The sequence below is a fragment of the Microtus ochrogaster genome, unplaced genomic scaffold (genome assembly GCF_000317375.1).
Source record: "Microtus ochrogaster isolate Prairie Vole_2 unplaced genomic scaffold, MicOch1.0 UNK2, whole genome shotgun sequence".
Lineage (NCBI taxonomy): Eukaryota > Metazoa > Chordata > Mammalia > Rodentia > Cricetidae > Microtus > Microtus ochrogaster.
In genome coordinates, this window is record NW_004949100.1 from 8,693,974 (window position 1) to 8,716,570 (window position 22,597).

Here is a 22,597-nt window from a genome sequence, read left to right on the forward strand (position 1 = left end):
ACACACACACACACACACACACACACACTTTTTTTTTCAAGGCAGGGTCTCTCTGTGTGACAGTACCTCTGGTTACCCTGAAACACAATTTGTAGACCATTTTGGCCTTGAACTCACAGAGATCCACCTGTTTTTTCTTCCTAAGTGTTGGGATTAAAGGTGTGTAGCACCACCACCTGGCTTCAAATAGTATTTGGGAGATAGACATAGTGAGAGACAGAGAGAGAGAAAGACAGAGATAGAGACAGAGTATCCTTAATGTAGGATTTATTTTCACTGAGTATAGTAAAGAGAGTTAAAATAGAGTTCTACTTTTTTCCCAAGATGCTATTGTTCTTGGGCTCTAGGAGTACTGGCGATGCTTCAAAGGAGTCATAGTCTGTTACTCTGGATGTATTGTGTGCAGTTTCTCCTGGATGAGGGAACAGAATTCTGCATTTAACAGCATGGGCGTCAGCAAGTCATTTGCCCCTGCATCCTCCTGAGAGAGTTGAGCCAACAAATATGCACAGGGATACAGGACTGGTCTATTCCAGATGGATTCCTCCTACAGATAACTGATTATACATCTGTGGGCCATCGGTCCAGTTCAGCTACAAATGCTGAGGGTTGGAGGTGAATTGCTTTTCAATCTGCTGTCTGTCATTTAAAACAGATAATTTAAATTACTCTCTTTATTCTTAGGTGATGAATAAGTAAGTGGTTTGTAAATTGGGCTTTTTTTGTATGATGAACGAAAGCCCTAGACCTTATTTATTTTTTAAAATAGTCTAAACATTTAATTTCTGTTCCACTACATGTAGCGAGAAAGATTACAGAGAGAAATGAATTGACCATGGGTGTAGGAAAAACAATTGAAAAGCCTACACTTTATTCATGGCCAACTTGTTTACAGGATTGTATTAAAATAAAAGAAAACACTGGTTGACAATAGATTGGCCCTTACCTTATTTTAAGAGAAATTAGTACTCTATCATATACATGTAAGCGAAAATTTTATCAAAACCATGGAAAAAATGGGAAGCTGCTGTTTTGTCTTAAACTCACTCAGGTGTCCCCTGGTGCAGCTTCCCGTCTTTCATGGATAGGTTTTCCTCCATGTGGTTGCCAGGGACATCCGATACCAGCGTTTCACGTTTTACTTGCAGGATCAGTTCAGCGATATGAGAATCAGCATAAACCAGACGCCTGGGAGCCAACCTGACTTCGGGTTTACAATAAAATGGGATTTTTCGGGGATCTTTGTGGCATCCGTTGAAAAAGGTAAATCATATACATTGCGCTCCTTGTCTGTGGTGTGTGTGGGAAGCAGAAGCCACTTAATTTGGCCTGTGGGGGGCATGTGGGAAAGATGCATTTGGGTGGAGGAAAGTTGGTGTAGTCTCCTCCCCAAGACTAGTAGTTGGAGTTATGAATTACATATTGTTTACTGTCCCTTCCTAATTTGTTTCCATTTTCAAGAGCCTCTATTTTGTGACCTTTGAGATTATTTTGTTTTAAAAAACTTGCTTTCTAGAAATGTTAACAAGTTGCATTTATCTGAAAGATTAGTGTAAAATTTCCATGGATAATTGTGTTTTGTGGCAGACACATACTGCCCTATAATAGATCAACATAGGGGTTGCTGTTTGTAGTGACTTGGACACAAGTGCATCATACATGCTGGGTCCTCTGTCCCTGGCCACCTCCCTCCAAGAGTGATGTTATCTAAGTAGTGTTAGTATTTTGTCTGTCATTTATCATATGCTCAAGGTGCTTTGGGTCTTCTCCTGAATGATTACACCTCCCACAGCCAGGGTTATGCCACGGTAAACCCAACAACTACTAAATTTGCTCTCAAGGTAACTACAGTGACATCTATCCTATTTGAGAGAGATCCGTTTACGGATTTTTATCATACAGAATTGTGTGTTGACATTGGCTCTTCCTTTTAAATTTCAAGATTGGTGTAATCATGGTACTTTAAGTGGTAATTTTGTGCAGTTTGAAGGGACTTTTTCCTTCTACTCTCTCTAGCCCAGAATGCTAACTGATACTCCATTAAAGTATAATATATTTCACATTTTTAATGTAAATATGACTGCATTTTTCTTTGTCCTCAGGAGAGTTATTATTATTATTGTTATTATTATTTTGGCTGAACTTACCATTTCTTATTTCATTGTAAATGGAGAAACAGACTCTGAAATAAACAATGCCCCTGGTACTTCATGTGGTGTCGGGACTCAGCTTTGAGATAACTTAAAAATACCAATGTTGCTTCTCTACTGTTAACTGTAGGAACTAGGCGAGATGAGGAAGTCATTTGCCTTAAAGAAACAACAGGGATCAGCCTGTATGGGATCCTTATCATCTGATTATATACTTTACCTTGTCTAGGTAGCCCAGCAGAATTTTCTCAGCTGCAGGTAGATGATGAGATTCTTGCCATCAATAACACCAAGTTTTCATATAAGGATACAAAAAAGTGGGAGGAAACCATGGCAAGCGCCCAAGAAACCGGAAACTTAGTGATGGATGTCAGGCGCTATGGAAAGTCTGGTGAGTTGGTTTCCGTCTGTGCCTGGCTGAGTAGGGAAACCTGACTTTGGCAGGTGGTTGTAACCATTGGCTTTATTAATCCTCTCCTGTACCCCCGTTTTTCTTAGCTTTGTGCTTGCAATTGTTTTGTCGTTGTGTTGGGACAAATCATGAATGGCCCCTCTGTCTATTCCTTCTGAAAATGCTTCACTAGCAAATCTACTAAATTCGACACCCTTTGACTACTTAGGCAAATGATCTGGCCGAATGCAAATGCCCATTAAAAGCAAATGTATCTGTACCCAGGAGCCACAATGCCGAGCATTAAGAATGGCACTATGAGGTGGGCAGAGGCGGCGCACACCTTTAATCCTAGCACTCGGGATGTAGAGACAAGCGGATCTCTGTGAGTTCAAGGCCAGCCTGTCTACAGAGTGAGTTCCAGGGGAGCTGGTGCTACACAGAGAAACCCTGTCCCAAAAACTAAAAGAAAAAAAAAAACAGTGGAAAGAACGATGGCTTTATGATTTAACATTCTCTATAGTATTTAACTGTACTGCTGTTGTCAAGAGCATAGTAGGACATATTCCTATGTATTCCCATAGCATTATAATCTGCTTTTGATGTCATTTTGTTTCTATGCATGGGTGATTGTTCACTAGGAAGGGACATTAAGTCTCTTCAGATCGACACATGTTTGGTGTCGGCACATAACATGAGTGCCAGTCAGTTTAGCAAAAGAATCAGCACATTTGCTAGTCGTCTGTTTACTACCACGGTTTTTAACCTTTGTGCTTTGGGAAGGTGATCTGCTGGTAAAAGCCCTAAAGTCTCCCCATCGTTGACACTGCCTGATTCATCTGTCCGTCCGTCCGTCTGTATGTCTGTCTGTGTACGTTTTGTATCTGTGCATTCAGTAACTTTATTCTTTCCACTTCACCATCTACGTGTTTTCATTACTTGATCTTCATGTGCCAATCAGACTGGGGCAGAGACCAACCTCCCCTGCCATCTATACGGCATAAAACCCTCAATCTTACCAGTGTGGCTACCAAAATTATAGGTTCGCCTGAAACAAAGTGGACGGACATGACTTCAGGGATTTACACCTTGGACAAGTCCTCAAGTCTGTCGGTAACAACTGATTTCTCTGAAAGCCTTCAGAGTCCTGTAAGTAGAAAGAAGTAACAACAGAGGCTATGTGGGGGGAAGTTTCGATGCTGCATAAAAGATAAATGGTTAGGTTATACTTAATAAATAAAGTGTCATCTTGAAAATACTGGCTATTTTCATTAGCCATCTTTTATTATTAAGTTATGGATGATAACATCATTCCATAACGTCGCTCTGCAAGTATTTCTCACCAATCTTTCATTATTACAACTGTCTCTCTCGATCTTTGTGAATGAGAAACAGCAATTGTGAAAAATTATATGCTACAGCTATTTGTGCTCTGTCGTCAGCTGGTAAAATATACCCACTGTATACCATGAAATCTCATGATGCATTTTAATTGGATTGCATGTGTGATTAAGATATAATCAGTTTCACAAATTGATTTAAAAAGCACAGTGCAGGAAATTTCAAAATTCTAAAGCAATATTTTTTTCATATAGTTTTTTTTAAAAAAAAATAGTTTCTATTTCTAATGAGAATTGTTCATTTTAATTGATAATTTAAACTTTGAACTGAATCAACTTATCTAAAAGGAAATATTATTACATTTTTAAAGGACAGGTTTAATTGTTAAAGAATAACAAATGGTGGTTTTACTACTAAGCCAAACCAAATAAATGTAACCCAAATGGATGAATGTCTTATCTACCATGCCTCTTAGAATATTAATGACTGATAAAACTTATGGTCATTCTTGCCTATAGCTAGTCATTAATCCTTTCCCAAGTATTGGAGAGTAATGAAAAAAAAATTAGTACATACAAGAAGCTGTGGGTAATGAATCAATATCCTGAAAACCCATTTTGTTTAAAGACATCTTCCCCTAATGAGAGATGTATTATTTAAGCCCAAAGTCTAATCAGAGAGAGTGCTAATTAGCATTTCTACCCTCTCCAGTACACCGAATCCAAAGAAATCAATGGAATTCACGAAGAAAGCAACACCCTTGATCCAAAAGGTAAAGATCACTCATAAATTATTTCCGTTTGTCCCGCAGGGGAAGTTATAGCTCTCAAGACCTGCTAGAAAAATTAATATATTTAAGTAAGCAAAAGCTGGATGAAGAACAAGTTGAAACCAAGGTTAGCATGCAGATCCAGTTATGGCCAGGTGGGAAGGAGTCCGTTCCAGCCTGAACAGTTCAGGAGATACAAATGCAAATTTGGCAGCAGGCTCTGGAGCTCTAGGTACCCGCACCTAAGCCAAATAAGAAGAACAGGTTTTCCTAGAGCCAGCAGCTTCGGGGCTATGGAGTGTTGGCAGAAGGATCTTCATTAAACTCAGAATGAGGAGTTTCCTTTCCCTCCTGATTGTTCTGAAAGGACAAATGTGCAGGGAATCTCCGAGGGCAGTCACAGTTGAGAGAGTCACCTTTGTTTGTCTTGAAAAAGAAGGCAACAGAAGTATCCGGGGCATTGTGGGAGCTCCACTCTTTGCTTAGACCCTTCAGAAATAATTTAGCTACTGAGTGCTGTGTGTTATGCCTTAGACATACCAGAAAGACCTTTCAGGTCCATACAGACAGGAAAGAGGCCAGAAGAAGACGAAGGTCTTACACCACGAGGCCAGGCCTCCTGTAGTGGGGCTGCGTTTGCTTTGGCGACACAGTTGAACAGTTAGTAAATATGTTCAGCAAAACTGATCGAAGTTTATGGATTTGTCTCTTCTTTATGATTATTCTCTTTGTCCTTCTTTTTTTAATAATTACAAAGTAGGACAGTTGTTTGCCTTATCAACTGAGTTTGAAAATAAACGTTGCTTATTTTTCCTGATATTAAAAAGCTAAAGAATCCTAGTTGTCTTCTTCTAATGACCCAGGTAGTAGTGCCAATCGATAAGACACCTACGTGGTGACTATGCAACTCTATGCAGGGCTTGCTACTTCAGGATTGTTTAAGTAAGTTTAAGTAAGCATCGGCCACTGTCAGGTGATATTTATGGTTTGTACCATTGTTTTGGGACTGATTCATGGGAGATGTCAGATTACGTTTCCTTTTTCTTTCTGGCTAACCTACAGCAAAAATAATAAGACATAAGCCAGCATCTACACATTCTTAAATACTACCACAAAATATTTTAATTAAAGACACATTCATTTTAGCATTTGCTTTCATTTGGTCATTCATTAAGTTGTCTTGCTTTTGATGACTTCTCCAGATACTTTTATATTTTCCTTCACCATGTTGTAAAAATGCTTTGGGAGAGATAACTTTAGGTCGATTCATGTAAGCAGAAAGTGTTAGTTTTTATTTCTCGGAAGTACCGGCCTCTAAGATGACGATATGGCTCTCCTTGCTGTGAAAATACAATGCTATTTACTAAAAATAATTAATAAAGTGTTTGTTCCTCTTGCTAACTTGAATGTAGTGTAGATTACTAAAATACGTGTGTCTGCCTTGAAATAATCTCTACCTTCAGCGGCTATCAATTTTGTATTTAAAAAATAACATTGCTACAGATTGGAAAGGTCTCTCAAGTGTCATTGAATTTACCAGTGGTGAGAAGTTAAAATGAATGACATGGTATTTATTTTCTTATTTTTCAACTAGCATCAGAATCCATTTCTTTGAGAAATTTAAAAAGGCGGTCCCAATTTTTTGAACAAGGTAAATTGTAATGCTCATTCCTCCTGGGCTCCCATGGACTTGCCCCGCTCCTCACTCTCCTTGTGGTCTGTGGCTCTGGGCACCAATCTCCTTCCATCTTGCTGCTGTTATGACCAAGCAACATAACCCATTTCCGTTCTTTCCCCAGGATCACCAGGCTTTTCTTACAGTTCATGGGTCTACCTCTGTGGTAATGGGTCTTTGCGTGTCCTTTGTCTAGCTCTCAAGGTGTTTCTCTCTTTTAACCTTGTGAAAAAACAAAACAACAATCAAAGCAGTGAGATGCTATTAAACACACGTGTTTTTCCACTGGGTAACAGTAAGAAATGAGGAGTTTCAGTTTTGCCTTACTGCTTCCTATCATTTGCACAGTGTTAGATTACACCAACATATGTTTGGTCAACTTACAAAAACAAACAAACAATTTGTTTTTGGTCATGGGAAATACTGCTGCTCATGAAGCCCAGAGATGCTCCTTGCTATCGGAATGACGATGGAGGGCTGATAATGATGACTCTATTGATGTCAAAGGAAACTTAACATAAAGAAAATTTGGTTGCACCTGAGCACAGGAGCATTGTAAAATTATCTATGTTGGTGTAGCTGCGCACGGCTGCTTCTTGAGGAATGACGCATGCACCTTTTCTTTATCTTCACGTTTGTCTAACGCTCTGTCTCCCGAATGTGGGCTCAACTCTGTTCTGCTCCAAAGAACTTAAAAGAAATGTTTAACATTTTAGATGCAGCATCACAGAAGATTTACTGTTGCTATCTAAAATGTTATTCATTCTTTAAAGATTAATGAAACATTTCAAAATTTGCTTTATGATACCTACTGGGTTTTGTGTCTGTTGTGTTTACTGCCTAATGTTCTTCCTAAGGTAGATTAAATTTCCTTTCAGACCAAAGTGTTTATCATCTGTCTTTGGTGTTTTTGATTCATAGTTTTTCACTAAACTCACTATTTTCTGTGGCTATTCAATTGAAGTGATAACACACTCCTAATTTGATCTGGCTAAAACAAAATAGTTCCTCGTTTTTGTTTTAGTTTTATCTTACTTTTCTTCAATGAGCTATTTTAGAGATGAACATTTCCCTAAGTTTTAAAACAGTTTTCTTTAAATAGGTACATGTTTATGTGACAGCTGAGATTTCAGGAAACTTTCTGAACACTACATAATAGTATATTTTCTGAAAATTCACTTTTTGATAATTATATAATGTGTCGACACATTATAAATTAGTCCAGTGTAGTTATACATAGCTCTAATGTCAAGGCTAGGCAGGGAGATTAAAAGTTCAATACAAGCCTAGACTAAATAGTATCTCAAAGTAGCAATCAAAGAATTAGCCAGGCATGGTGGTCCACACCTGGAGTCCCAGCATATGGACGATGGAGGATGGAGGCCTAAAAGTTCAGAGTCAATGTTGGCTTGAGGTCAGCCTGGGTGTGATGATGATATAATAATATTATAGTGCCTGATAGTTGACACATCAAACTTGAACCCCTGTGTTTCAAATAATAGAAAAGAATGGGGTCCCCTTGCTTTTTGCCACATATCAATTAGAAAGCAGTAGCTCATTAGCAAGGAGACCTGGGAAATAAGAAAGCCTTCTGTCATACTTTTGACCAACATTTGCAATAACTGGGCTTGGGAGATGCTGCAATGTTTGTGTTCTTTCTCCCTGTTAAGCCAAACTATGAGACACTGGTCAGTTTGGTATCAATGAAGCCTTTTATGAAAGACTCACCAAATTAGCGCTGTGCCCTAGAGTTTGGGGCTCCAGCAGTTTCCTCTCTGAACGAAAGGTGAGTTTGGAAGACGAGTACAGATGGGATTGAAAGGGAAGGATTCATAGGTGATGGAGCTACCGAGAGCACTGATGTCACTCGGCATACTGGCAGAGACAGCTAGTGACCTAACTCCCCGAAAAGAATGATTTTCTGGAAATGAAGACTCACGTTGTGCTTTTCTTCCCTCCTCGCCCACGTGCTGCAACGCAGGGAGCTCCGATTCTGCGGGTCCTGATGTGAGTACTAGACGTTTGTAGTTGGGAAGACATAAGGGAAGCTTGGCGGGACTGGGTTTCTCCACAGCAATATTTCCTGCATTGTTTTAAGATACGTAAAGGTTGGTGGGGGTTGTGATTTGCTAAGCTAAAGAGGTTGATGTTGAAATGTGAGTCCACGTCATCCCTGTGATGGTTTAAGCCAACAGGAGATGAATGATGGATGAGTTTCAGTAGGTGGAGGGTTTCAGTAGATGACTTGAGGAATGTTAAGTTCTTCTGTGTTTACATCTCTTGTGCCACAAACTGGTTAGGTTCCAGTTCCAACCCTCAGTGCCCCAAGTCGCTGGGCATGGGATCAAGAGGAGGAGCGAAAACGACAGGAGAGGTGGCAGAAGGAACAGGATCGTCTACTCCAGGTAGTACCACATATCCTGGGTGAATAGAGGGCTTAGCTTCAGTGCTGTCTTCTGGCTAGTGTTGAGAAGCAAGCTTGCAAAAAGGCAGAACCAAACCAGCATCCTTATCACTAGCAAACCCCAAACCTGTTTGCCTATTGTACTCATATCTTGCATGAAGCACTTACTTTCCCATTCTGATGATTATATAAACGATCGGGCATTAACCCATACAGACACTTTGGAGACATGAGAGGCCCAGACTGTGAGGCTTGTCCCTGCCAGTGGTAGATGAGGTCTGTTTGGCCATCAGTCTCCCTTACCCTAGCTGTGGAGGCCTTGATGAGTAACATCAACAATACAGCTTGGGTATAGGTTTTGTTCCATGCGCCTCAAATTTCTGACATCTAAACATCTGCTTAATTTTAGCTTAATATAAGACTTTTTTTTTTCCCCTTCAGACTAAATTCTAATTGGTCACATGAAAGTTTGACCTGAAAGTTTAGAGCTAGCAAAATTGTTAATGGAAAATATCCTGCTTAAATACCATGCTTCCCATGAAAAGGCAACCTTGATTAATTATTGTTCCATATTCCCCCCTAGGAAAAATACCAACGTGAGCAAGAAAAGCTGAGGGAAGAGTGGCAGAGGGCGCAACAAGAGGCCGAGAGAGAGAATTCCAAGTACTTGGATGAGGTAGCACGAAGCATGCCTTGTTCCCTTCCTTCTCTGTACCGTTTTGGAGAACCTAGGCAAGGAACACCACACCCCATTTTCCTAGACACACACCTCTGTAGCTCTTTGGAAAATACATTGAATTCTTGTGTGTTAGAAATTTACTTTGATCTTTTAAATGTATCATCAAGTAAATTTCCCTAGAACTTCAGCTTCAAGTAATCTTTCTGCCCTTAGACTTCAGTTACTTATGTGGCTTAAAAAGAAAAAAAAAAAGAGCTGTAACTATCTTCTTGGAATTCTGGGCTGCTTACCATTATTTTCATCCACAGTTGAATCTGTGTGAAATGACAGAGACACAGATGGTTTTTTAATGGCTTGATTGATTGATTTTTAATGGCTACCTAGGAGCTGATGGTCCTAAGATCCAACAGCATTTCTCTGACTACACGGGAGCCTGTGACTGCCACTTGGGAATCCACCTGGAGTGAAGGGTCCAAGTCTTCGGACCGGGAAGGAACCCGAGCAGGGGAGGAAGAGAGAGGGCAGCTGGAAGAGGATGCTGTTCGTGAGGACAAAAGTCGGAAACTGCAGGAGCAGCTCATGCTTGAGCAGGAGAAGAAACGGAAGGAAGAAGCTCAGGAAGAAGAGCTACGGAAGCAGCGGGAGGCTGAGGCGCAGGCGCAGGCTGAGGCAGAAGCCAAGGCTCGAGCAGAGGCCCAGGCCCAGGCAGAGGCTCAAGCGCGAAAACAAGCTGAAATGCAGAAGTACCATGCAGAGAGGGAGCGAGAAACTTCGGTCAAGATCTACCAATACCGGAGGTCTGTCCCCATAGCTGAAGCGGGTATCAAGGAATTTCAATAGTCATGGGTTTGTTTTGCCTGCCCAGTATGCATTCCCTCCTCTGCCATCCTTACTTTGCACAGCTTAACCAACCCGTCCCAAAGAGCCTTTAAACCACAAAACTTCTGTAAACGGAGACTGGTCTTTTACTCCTGGTGGCCCAGACCTGAGTAATCACACAGAATCTATATCAAGACAACACTGTTTGGCCTATTAGCTCAGGCTTCTTATAAACTAACTCTTACATCTTAAATGAACCCATTTCATCGTATATTTTACCACAAGGCTCATGGTTTGTTTCCCCTTGCTTCTTGGGTGGCTACATGGTGTCTGCCTTACTCCATCTTCTTTCCTCCTCTAGCTCTGCTTGGATTTCCTGCCTTGCTATAGTCTGCCCTGCCATAGGCCAAAGCAGCTTCTTTATTAACTAATGGTAATAAAACATATTCACAGCCTACAGAAGGAAATCCCACCACAGATAGCATCTGCCACTTTAATTCCCTCAGCTCTTTCAAGGCTTCCGTACATATTACAACACCAATGTTTTCTGTTCCCTCTGGAAATGACTGGCACCACACACTTGTGGCCCACTCATCTGATTTAAACGTCTACCCTGCCATCACCAGCTTAGCCTTTCCAGAATACCCAGTTCTGCCTTCCCATCATTTCTGTGTACGCCACACTAGACTGCATTGTTGTCCTCTTGGCCTGCCTACCCCAAGAAGATGTGGTTCAGAGCTACAATTTAAAAAAGCAATTTCTGTAGCCCTAGATCATGACCAGGGCATGGAGTTCCCACCTACCACAGTGTATACTTATACAGAGAATGCATAACTGGGCATGTGGTCAGCAAATGCACATAGGTCTGTTCTCAGTAGCAACTGATTGAAATGCCTGTTTAGCTCTAAAACCATAAACAATTTGCTTAAAAAGACCAGAATACTATTTTGATATTCCTAAAGTCAGGGAATGTCTTAAATTCTGGTATTTTAATTAAAAAAAATCCTTACTTTTTTAGGCCTATTGATTCCTACGATATACCAAAGAGAGAGGAGGAATCTTCAGGAATGTTTTCTACGGACAGGTGTGTGGACTACTGTGTTTTACTTGGTTGATCCCAGTTGTCTTCAGATGGATGTTCCTCAGCTCACCTAGGTGATCTGTAGAGCCACTGGAGCCCGTTGTCCTTTTGTCTTGTGGAGCAAAACAGAAGAAACAAAACAACCCGAAGATTGTCCTTTGTATCAGTTAGTTTTTGCTGTGTAACCATTACCTTTAAACTTAGCTTATGATTTTGTGGCTTAGCATTTTGTGTTGAGCTCATTTGGAGTTGTTGGTCGTTTGGGCTCTAGTCACACATCTGCTGCTAGTTAACCAGAGAGCTCTGCTTTGGGAGTTGGTGGAAGTATCTGGGGAAATGAGAGCTACTATTAGCTGGTGAAATCTTATATTCATGGTGGATGGACAGAGAAGAAATAGAAATAAGGAAAGATGGTTTCTAAGACACCTGAGATCTAAGCTATTGTTCAATCTAAAGTCAAAAGCTGCTTCAAGCTAGAGTCATGTGTAGGTGACAGACGTTTGTAATCTAAGCCCTCAGGTGGCTGAGATAGAAGGATCAATGTGAGTTCAAGGCTAGCCTAAACAACATAATGAGCTCAAGGCCAGCCTAGGCTACAAAGCAAAACTTTGTCTCAAAAAAAAAAAAAACCACACAGAGAAATGAAAGCTGTATTGTCCTTCTGCCTTGTGTTAAGGAGTCATTTTAGATGGTAAATAGACAAAAATTGTTCCGTTTTGGTCACTCAGAACAATGTTTAAATTAAATTTTTGAGATATGGTCTCAATAGGCACCACAAGCTTGCCTGGCACTCACTATATACCTGGCTAGCGTTCTTCCCACCTCTTGGTACTACATATGTGTGTCGCCTTATCCAGGAGACTATTTGCTTTAAAAACGCATGAGAAGTGGCTCAATTACCTAAAAATGATAATGTTTTTAGTGCATCTGATGAGAATTGTGGCCATTCTCTTAGACAGTACAATGGGAACCACCAGCAGGGTTTGAAAAGAAAACAGGTTTTCGGCTAACAGAAAAGGTATAAGGAGCATGCGTTTAAAGTTTCCTAAAGCATCAAGCTTTAATATTTTCAGGTAATTAAACAAAATCACTTTGCTGTTTTAAAATTACTAAGGACTTTTGAACGGTGTGTCTATAAATATCTAGTCTGTAGGTTCATTAGCTTCTGCTTGCAGAGCTGAAATAATTCCTGTAGGATACTTGTCTTCTTCATTGGATCTAAGGAAAGAGGCACATTTACTGGCAACCAGGGTGAGTGAAGGGGTTCAGACCAGAAGGAGGACGAACAGGACTAACTAGGTAGGAGTGTATACAGAGCTAGAAAAAATCTCCTGATAAATGAGCTGAGTCCCTGAGAAAAACTACAGACCATTAAAATATCCCTCACTTGCTCATCATTTTATTCACTTTGCAGACTTTGTTTCTCAGTACAACTCTATGAGAAGATATAGTTAGCCCTATTTTCTTTTTATTTGTGAAGAAACAGAAACTTACATAGGTTGGCGGTTGGCTAAGAGACCCAAGATGAGACAAGCTAGGAATTACCAATATGTAAACTTTCTGACTTTAATCTTCATGCATTGCTCATCTGCCTTGAATACAGGTAGTAAAAAGCTAACTAAGAAATATAACACAAAGTCAGAATTATGATTCCAGCATTGAGGAGGCAGAGTCATGGTATCTCTGTAAGTTCAAGGCCAGCTTACTCTGCATCTATTTTTTAAAAATCTATGAGTGGATTTATATAATTGGGGAGTATATACTATATATTATATTATACAATGTAGAATACTATAGGTAGTGCTATATATAATATATAAATACTATATATATTATGTAGTATATACTTTATAGGCATTGGGGAGTGCAGCCTAACATCCAGGGGCAAGTGTTTTTTTTTTTCTTTGTAAATACAGGCATGCCCTGACAGATGTAGCTGTCTGCCAGTAATAGCACCTTATCCTGCATTATAGGTTATTACACAGGGTGCAGATATACACTATATATACATATGCACATCTGTGTTTAGGATTGCTACTATTTCTGAAGTTGAGCTAATTAGTAGAATGAGGAGATGAGCCTGTGCCCTTTTATAGCTATGAGGATGGCATTTTCAGAGGTGCCTGCCGAGTCAGAAGGCCTTGCTACCTGTTTGGAATGCCAGGATAGCATTTGGCAAATGGGTGAATGATCTGTGGACTCCTGGTGCCATAGATCTTCTTATCTTGATGCCAGGCAGTGTGGAGGACACAGCATAGACTAACTCTGAGTGAGCTGGTGGCTGGTGCAGGAGTCAGCATGGGCAGAGCAGTCTCTATCATCTTAGGAAGGAGAGAGGGTCCCATATTTTGTGTATTTCCAGCAATTATTGTTTTCTGCTAGTTTGCATAATATGAAATGTTCCTTGGTTCAAAAATAAACTCATCTCCCAAAAGATATAGGAAATAAATACCTGCTTAAAAAAGCATATTTTTTCTAGGTGTAGTGTTGTATGCCTTTAATCCCAGCACTTGGGAGACAGAGGCAGGTGGATTTCTATGTTTGAGGTCAGCACCAGTATACAGAAAAAGTTCCAGGTGGACTACACAGAGAAGACTTGTCTTGAAAAAACAAACAAAGCTGTATTTTCTGAAATAAAATAAAAATGTTAATAACACATATTTAATATATTCTGTTTTAGGAGCAAGTCAAGATCTACTACGGAACTAAATGATACCCCCACAGAGAAAAACGGTAAGTGTGATTTTTGCATTCAAACTTTTATTTAAAAGCACATTACATATTTGAGTGGTCATATACTATCATTAGTTTCTTTAAGTGCAAGAAACTTTAGATTCACTACTATTATATGGGCAACATGCTATTTTGCATATCTGTAATAAAAATTACCTTTTCTTTATTTGGCTTTCTTTATAATGGAGTGAGTACCATACTAGGGCATTTCAATAACTAAGGAATATTTGGGAAATTTGCAAAGAAAATGTTGACACACTTTCCATAGTAGATTTTATCTTGCAATTAAAGAATGTGGCCAGGAAATAATACAGAGGACATAAGAATTATGGATAAATGTGAAATCATTTATGCAAATGGAAAAAGGTCTGAAAACCCAGTGATAGGGATTTTTCCCTTCATGAAAATCATTTGGAACTCAGAACTTGATATAAAATATGGTTATGGTTAGCCCCAGATAACTGAAATTGCATAAGTAAAAAAAATAGCCCTAAGCAATTTCATCATACATACAGGGTTTGCATAAACAAGCTATTGGTCAGTTATGCACATGTAGAAATGTTCAGGTAGGGATCGAGATGGACAGACAAGATTTGGCCCCATCACTGACCTCCAAGGTAATTCAAATCTCTGATGCCAGCTATTTCTGTTTTTAATATGAATAAGTTGCATTTTACATATTATCATTAAACTAAGAAAATTTTTTTAAAAAAAATTTAAAGCTCATTATAAGAAAAACAGAACTTGTCTTTTATGTTTGTCTTGGGTCTGGTAGCAGCTGATGTGTATCTCTGGTCAAAGCTCATAGAATTAAGTTTTCATTCGGATAGGTGGCAGTATCATTGAGTAAGTAGGATCCTCAGTCATGGCGCTGTTTGCCTTGCCAGCATTTTGGACCCACCTTTCCCTTCAGGAAACACTACTCTAAACAATTGTCCTCTCTCTTATGTCTCCGCTCAACAGATACTTCTAATGTGGCCTGTCTGCTCTTTGGATCTTTCCCATTTGGGTTTTCCAGCCCTTTCCCCTTGAATTTTGGCCCCTAGCTATTGTTAAAATTACAGATTAAGTACCCTTGTCTTGTGTGACATACCTTTAGTCTGTGGCGTTCCTACTCTGTCCCGAGTGAAACCTGGTTGTTGGCGCCCACCTGTGCCAGTCTCAAACACCTGCTCACTCTTGTGTTTGGGTCCCACCTGGATAGCTTTCTTCCCTGTGCCCGCCACACAGCCTTGAATTAGCACACGGTTGTTGGTGCACACCTGGGATGGTCTGAAACAGTTGCTCACTCTTCTGTTTTGTGTACTACCCGGATAGCTGGTGGTGTGTGCTTTCTTCCCTATGCCTGCCACACCTCCTTGAATTAGCAGATACTAAGAAATTATTACATATTTGATGGGATGATTTGGTTATACCATCAACATACTCTCAATATGAAGAAAGTTTTATTCAAAACTAGCATATTGATATTGTTATTAATATACCACATGTAGGTGTGTACTAAGCAGCAATAACAACACACTTCTGTGGCCTCTGGCTCATTGCTTACTTGAAAGAGGTACCTAGACAAGCCAGAGACTCTGAATGTGTGGCAATAACAATGAATTCAGAGAAAAATAATTCCTTAGTTAAAAATTTCTAATCTAAACCAATAGATTGTATGTGTTTTCCATAAATAGGAATTAGTCAGCAAACCTTGGGGATGCAAGCTGACTTAATTACTACTGATAAACTTAATAGTTATATTACAGTTTATAAATATCTCAGAGCACAAACAGATTTGGTAATATTATGAACAATCATTTTCTATTGTTCACCAGGGCTCTGTCAGTGGCTGGATAATCTTACAGTGTGGTCATGACTTATTCTGCAACTTAGACCACGAGAACAGCCCCTGTCAATTAGAGATATTTGCACTTGTGTGGTCTTTTCCTGCCCTGGGGGTGGGACAGAGAATAGATGTAAAAGAAAATTCCCTAGCCTTCATAGCAAGCCTGCAATGAGTGCACTTGATTTAAAGGAGGAGAAATTAGATGAACATTTTGTAACTGAACACTTCTGGGATCTATAGGGATTTGCGTGTGTGCGTGTGTTTGTGTGTATGTATGAATGTATGTATGTATGTACGTACATATGTATGTATGTGCACCTCATGGATGCCCCTGCATGTGGAACTGGAATTTCCAGTAATAGGAGGCAGCTAGCAGCTGTCTGTTTCCCACACTCGTCCCCCGGCTGGATCTGGATGCTGTCAGCCCCCATGCAGAGTGCTGGCTTTGAAGTTGCCCTCTCTTTGGAGGCTGATCCACTATCATTTCTCGTGTACTTATATTGAAGCTTTTGGTATGTTTTTCATCTAGGAAGCAGCAAATATTCTGACCGAATCGGGACTACTAGCTTTTCTCAAAGGAGCTCCAGGAAGGACCAGGGCCCCTCAGAGGCAGAGTTGGAGAGACAGCAAATCCTGCAGGAAATGAGGAAGAGAACGTCTCTCCATAATGACAACAGCTGGATCCGACAGCGCAGTGCGAGTGTGAACAAAGAGCCCATCTGCCTGCCTGGGCTCATGAGAAGGTAGGAGATGTTCGCGATCTTTGCTGGGAAGCAAATGTCTCAGTTCTAGGCTTTCCCCTTTTTTGGGGGCAGTGAACTATCATCAGATGCAGTCAGTTCTTGTGTCTGAACCATCTCATTTTAAACTGGGGACAATGTTTGGAAGTAGACTCAGTTACTCTGATGTGTGTGTGTGTGTGTGTGTGTGTGTGTGTGTGCGTGCGTGTGCGTGTATAAAGAAACTGGTTGAGTGAGACAGGGAAGCCAGCAGGACAAGATCACATCATGAATAGTCTAAGTCTGGATGTGGAATTTGGAAATGGGATTCAGATTACTAAATATGAATTTGATTTTTTTTTTGTGTGTGTTAAGCTTGAAGAGAAGGAAACGTACTTATGTTCATAATCAGATTCACAGCTAGGTTGTAATCATGGTAATTAGGTTCATAAAAACTGTGCAAACCTAATTCTGTAACATTTAAGATGGTAAAACTGCAGATACAAGTTGGAGTGGTGGGTGAGCATGCTAGGAGACCTATCTTGGCAAATTATACTGCAGCTACTCTGCCAGTGTTCTATCTGACTGCTGAGCTGGGGAAATTTATTTGCAACATGTTTCAGATAGAGAATTAATTATGTACTGTTTTAAAATGCAGGATTGAATCTTAGGAACTTTATCTGTGTGTGTATCTCTGTCTATATCTGAATCCTCTAAACTAGACAATACCATTGCTGAGAAGGTCTGGGAGGCAGGCCTGGGTTGCAGTGCAGTCAGCCAGAGCCTGACCCACACACTCCTAGTTTGAGCAAAGAAACTTCTATGAGATTAAAAACAACCTTCTATGGTTCTGTAAAGATTAAATATTTCTGTGGAAATGTCTAGCTTAATACTTATTATGTACCTAAAATTCATTTTGTGATTGAATTTTGAAGGAATGAGGTTTATATGTCTACACTGTTCAAGATTTAAGGGATGACTGGTTACCTTTCTAATATTCCCTTTTATTTAAATGATAATTTTCTTGCCAGTTTGATACTTGGTCTTTGGTCTAAGCCCCATGCCAAAGAACGTTATTGAAGAATGAACTGGCACAGTACCTCTGATGCAGAACAGTTTTAATTATTGAAAGTAATCATATATGTAACTGGATTCAGATGACTTACAGTTTAGGAAATACGTAAAATGGGTCTTATATTGACCATAATGGTACATCACATCTGACGGATGATCTCCAGTTGAGTGGCTCATGTTACCCCTATGACTTCTTCCCGTGTTTCAGAGGGGAGTCCCTGGACAACCTGGACTCCCAGCGGCCCAGTTCCTGGAGGCAGTCCCCATGGAACAGCCAGCCTGCAGGGGTCTATGCCTCCTCCTCTGTCCAAGACTTCAGTCGCCCGCCTCCACAGCTGTTGTCCACATCAAACCGTGCCTACATGAGGAACCCATCCTCTGCGGTACCACCTCCAGCTGGCCCTGTGAAGACCATCATCCCAGGCCCTGCCCCCCCAGGGTCTCCTACCCCACGCAGCTGTTCCCCTTCCATTTCACAGTCTGGCTCCCAACTCCGCAACAGGTGAGGCCCTTTCTGTTGACCCCTAGTCTTATTTTCACATCTGTTTCTTCGTTGAAACGTTCCCTAAATTATCCAGTGAAGAAGAAAAACTGAGTGCATGAATTTGGTGTTCTTGTATCCAAGCAATTGAGAAGACTTTCTTCTGCCTCTGTCTGCTGCCTGCCTAGTGTCTACCGATGTCTGGGAAAGGCAATGGAGACTTTAAACATGTCTGCATGTCGCCAGGCTCTCTGTTGCCTGTGCTTTTGGTCAATGTCTCAGCTGGAAGATTTCTCTGAATAGACCACCCTGTGGCATCCACAAAGGACACAGTGGCTCACGAATGCTTTCATATTTATGAGTACAATCAGTGCTATGAAGTGTCTGACTTTTAATGGCACTCTAATAGAAACTCATTGGAATGGGTTGTGATAAATAGGCTTCATAGCCTGGGCAGTTTGAATAAGCTGGATTTAAAAAAAAAAAATCATCCTGTAGGTTTGATCTTGCTTTTAGAGTCTTGGGTCGCTTCATCTGTGACCCGATCTGCCACCACTTTGCTCAGTCCTCATTACTTGACTTCTGTAGTTCATATGTTCTGGGGAGGGGGTGAAAGTTAGGGAGTAACTTGAATGGCCCCTTGGCCCAGGTCATTGGGTGAAGCCCTGATGTCAATGTGGGTTGTGTTTTTAGATCATCACAGCGTCCCCATGAGCCATTTCTCTGTTGTCATCCCAAGGGAGTTTTAAATTCCATCACAAATATAATGATTAAGGTAGAAATTCATTGATATTTGGATATTTTAAACTATTAATAGACTTAGATAAGAATAAATATCTCAATTCAAAATAGCGTATAATTATCAAAATCTAGAAAATATGTTAGAGAGTTGAATTAAAGGAAAAGGGGCCAGGAGGTATTGTGGTCAAGTTTTTTTTTTTTTTTTGGTGATAGATGGAGTTTTCAGAAAGAGAGGATCCACCATTCACTTATTCTCCCTCTGTAGCCCCATATGTGAGAATTGGGCAGGGGAGAGCTAGGGGACAGGTCTTGGGCTTCTCTGTCCAGGGAGAGTCTTTGGCCAGCAGATTGTTCTTGCCACACCTGCCTCTCAATAACCACCGTTCCCTCCACTCCCAGGGTCTTGTGGTGTTTTACTCCTTCTGCAGGGATGAGAAAGTAAGGCTGAAGGTGATGTCTCTTTAGCACTAGGAGAGACCAGTCCGTTTAGGTCTGAAAGTGAAGTAGGAAGGAGTCTCCATCCCTGACTCATCGGCAGTGCTTGAGCTCTGATGACTTCATTCTCAACAGAAGTGCACTCGAGAAAGTGTCCCTGTTTCTAACCAGAAAATTGAAAAAGGGGAGGGTAAAAAGTAAAGTTGAGGAGGCAAATTACAGAATCTGAATGGCCCTGAGAGTGGAATGCCTTGAGTGGAATTTCATATATAAGGCAGCTGAATTAGCAAGAAGATGTAGCAGATCGGAGATACTGATGGGCCCATATGTGGTCTCAGGGGAATGGGTACAAAGTCCCAAATGGACCAGTCATATTGAAATTGTTCCTTTAGGTAAACAGGCTTCAAGGTCCCTAGAGCCTTCATGACAGCTGAAGGTATAATGAAGACAAGCTTTATTTAGTTGGCTGCTCAAAGTCTTGCTCCCACAGATACAAAGAGCCTTTCTTCAGCTGTTACCATTTCTGCCAACAACAGTGTGACTTTAAATGCCAACCTTGCCAAGCCACACAGGTGAAAGCCTCCATTCCGTTCTTGTTCCACGTCTAGGTCAGTGAGTGGGAAGCGTGTGTGTTCCTACTGTAATAACATTCTGGGCAAAGGAGCCGCTATGATCATCGAGACCCTGGGTCTTTGTTATCATTTACATTGTTTTAAGGTGAGCGTGAGACGAAGAGCTTGCCGGCCGCGGTGCTTTGCTTGGAGAGCGCATGGCTTCTGTGAGCCGCTGGGTTGTGGTTGAGCCACTAATAAGCTTGGCGCTGTTATTTGTTAGTCTGTGCTGCTGCAGGAGTCACAAATTGCTTGCTACTACTTGGTTGTCAAACCTGAATCTTCTTATAAAAGTCAGTCTGCAAGTCCTGTGCTTTTTGTAGCTCTAATCTGCTTAGGATCCTGTAAATAAAATTTATGGTGCATAGTGTGTTCTCTAGCATGCTGCCATGGGTAGACTTCAAATTTAATTTACCAGTGTTATTAGCATAGAGACATGCAGTTATCAGTGTCTAATGGATTGCTTTTAATAGTGTCTGGAAGGAAAGCCACTGGTAAATATTTTTACAGTTGCATAGCCTGCTTATACCTGATAGTGTTCCTATATACAGGGAAGGGTTCAGGCTGTAACTCTTGGTTTAACAGTATCTGCTGCTGAACGCATCAGTTTAATTCCTGAACTTTCATTGGGCCATAGAAATAGAGAGGCTCCCTAGTTTTGATACTGGAGTTCCAAAGTTAACAGCTTGCTTAAGCATAAGCGTATGAATTTGTATATATAAACCCATGTAAAACAGAATGAGTCAAAATAATGTTTGCGTGCATGCACATGCATACACACACACACACACACACACACACACACACACAGAAAGAGAGAGAGAGGAGGAAAGAGACAGAGAACACCCTAGCCTTGACACAAGGCACCCCGTGAATGCTTGCTCATTTAGTGTTCCACGGCCACTTGGAGCAGCTCACTCTAAACTAGAATGTCAGAAACCCTAATTCTACTTTCCCCTTGTTCTTACGTGGTGGTGAGTTATCCTTTATTTCTTTGGAGTAATGAAGGCTAAATTTCTTTAAGCCAATCAGCAAATTGTTTCTTTATTTCTCCACCTCCAGTATATGTCAAATGATCATCTTGGTTCTTAAATTTTTCTTTATGAATTCTTAGTGTCTAATCTGGAAAGCTTGATTCTAATCCACTAATTGTCTTTTGGCCTTCCCTATCCTTTGCTTTGTTATAATAGACCCATGAGTTGAGGAGCTGCCTTTTAGATTCCTCTCGCCACATTTCTCTCTGTCTCTTCACCCCATGCATCTCTCGTCTGAGAGTACGCCAGGCTTTCTGGACTTGTCTAATTTTACGTTCTCTTTGGTCTGTCAGTGTGTCTCCTGCGAACGTGACCTCGGAGGATCCTCCTCAGGAGCTGAAGTCAGAATCCGAAGCAACCAACTTTACTGCAATGACTGCTATCTCCGATTCAAATGTAAGAGAGCAAATCAGAGAGAAAATTTCTTGTCTTTTGAGGAGACCACGGGTTCCTATGCCTTTTCCTGAGCCTGCAGCCACCTCTTCCTCAGGTTCACTACCATAGGATGGTGGGTCTTAGGGGTCATAGTCTGTCCCATTCATAGAAGGGATGTAGTGAATCCCAACCACCAAGAAGGAGATTGTGGATTGGACGAACTGAAGGGGCTGGTACCCAGAAATCAGGACATTGTCTCTGGTTTGCAAAGAAACCTCTAATGACTCCTGGGCTCAGAATAAAGGTTAAGACAAGTCTGCTTTCTGATTAAGGCCTCATCTCTCATCAGCTCATTTCCATTGTCTGATGATGAGAGCTTATTATGTGACTTATAATCAACTCTGAAAAATGATTGAACCTGAGTATCACTTTCTGCTTTATGATAATATGTAGCCATATATCCATACATATATTTTTTGAAGAAGAGAGCCTTAATTCTGTTTATAAGGAGTTTCAATATTATTGAATTTAAAAACAATTTAAATGCTACTTCCTTTCTAAGTATGTGTTCGAGCCTTGTGAAGTATAGGGTAGCATAACTTGGTTGTGTATTGTTATAGCTTCAGCAAGACAATAGTTACTGCTGTATATCATTTTGAACCTTGACGCTGGTAACATGTTTCTTCCTTGTGAAAGGGTGTTACAAGTGGTACCTACAAACCTATTGCTTTTGAACTCGGAGGTATTTATATGGCCCCTTATATGAAGCGTGTTTGGAAATGATTTGAACTGATCAACTCTCTTTTATCTGTCAATGGCTTCTGAGCCTTATTTGCTGGCTGTCCAGGCCTCTCTTGGATATTGATCCTGAAGTTGGGAGCATATCAAGGCTGGGCATGGGATCTGGGGTGGTGGTGTGTATTGTGTGTGCATTTTTTCTCTTTTAAATCCAAAGCCAAATATCACTGATTTTTGGAGCTATTGCCCATGCCTTTTCTCTCCTTCAGTACAAATAATAGAGAGTTGCAGGCCTTTTGTTTTCTGATTTAGCAGCTAGTTTTTACTCTCTTTTGCAAATAAAGAGTTCTAGCCCCAAGAGGCTGCATTCTGCCTACCTTTATCCTAAGACAGAGTGACAGGCAACTCTTTCTACCTCATTGGGCCCCTCTGAGTGACGACTGCTATGTATCCCATGTGCTGATATTTACATGCTTCTGAGTCTGAGCACCTTTCTCTCTTCTCTCCCTGCCTGAT

The 22,597-nt window shown here is 40.7% G+C and overlaps 1 protein-coding gene across 3 annotated transcripts in view; it reads left to right on the forward strand.

The window, feature by feature from the left end:
* Positions 1-22,597, forward strand: part of Lmo7 (LIM domain 7) — a 193,363-nt gene that overhangs the window by 170,010 nt on the left and 756 nt on the right. For 2 of the 3 annotated variants that reach the window (XM_026788357.1, XM_026788359.1), the window contains 15 exons: positions 1,149-1,263; positions 2,380-2,541; positions 3,584-3,690; positions 4,594-4,654; positions 6,246-6,302; positions 8,308-8,333; positions 8,627-8,731; positions 9,314-9,406; positions 9,794-10,206; positions 11,247-11,312; positions 13,990-14,042; positions 16,403-16,616; positions 17,875-18,168; positions 19,932-20,040; positions 21,262-21,364. In XM_026788357.1, the coding sequence (XP_026644158.1) occupies positions 1,149-1,263; positions 2,380-2,541; positions 3,584-3,690; positions 4,594-4,654; positions 6,246-6,302; positions 8,308-8,333; positions 8,627-8,731; positions 9,314-9,406; positions 9,794-10,206; positions 11,247-11,312; positions 13,990-14,042; positions 16,403-16,616; positions 17,875-18,168; positions 19,932-20,040; positions 21,262-21,364 (1,978 nt within the window). Of the gene's footprint in view, positions 1-1,148; positions 1,264-2,379; positions 2,542-3,583; positions 3,691-4,593; positions 4,655-6,245; positions 6,303-8,307; positions 8,334-8,626; positions 8,732-9,313; positions 9,407-9,793; positions 10,207-11,246; positions 11,313-13,989; positions 14,043-16,402; positions 16,617-17,874; positions 18,169-19,931; positions 20,041-21,261; positions 22,593-22,597 lie in introns of those variants that run through there. The other variant, XM_026788358.1, reaches the window with a different exon arrangement.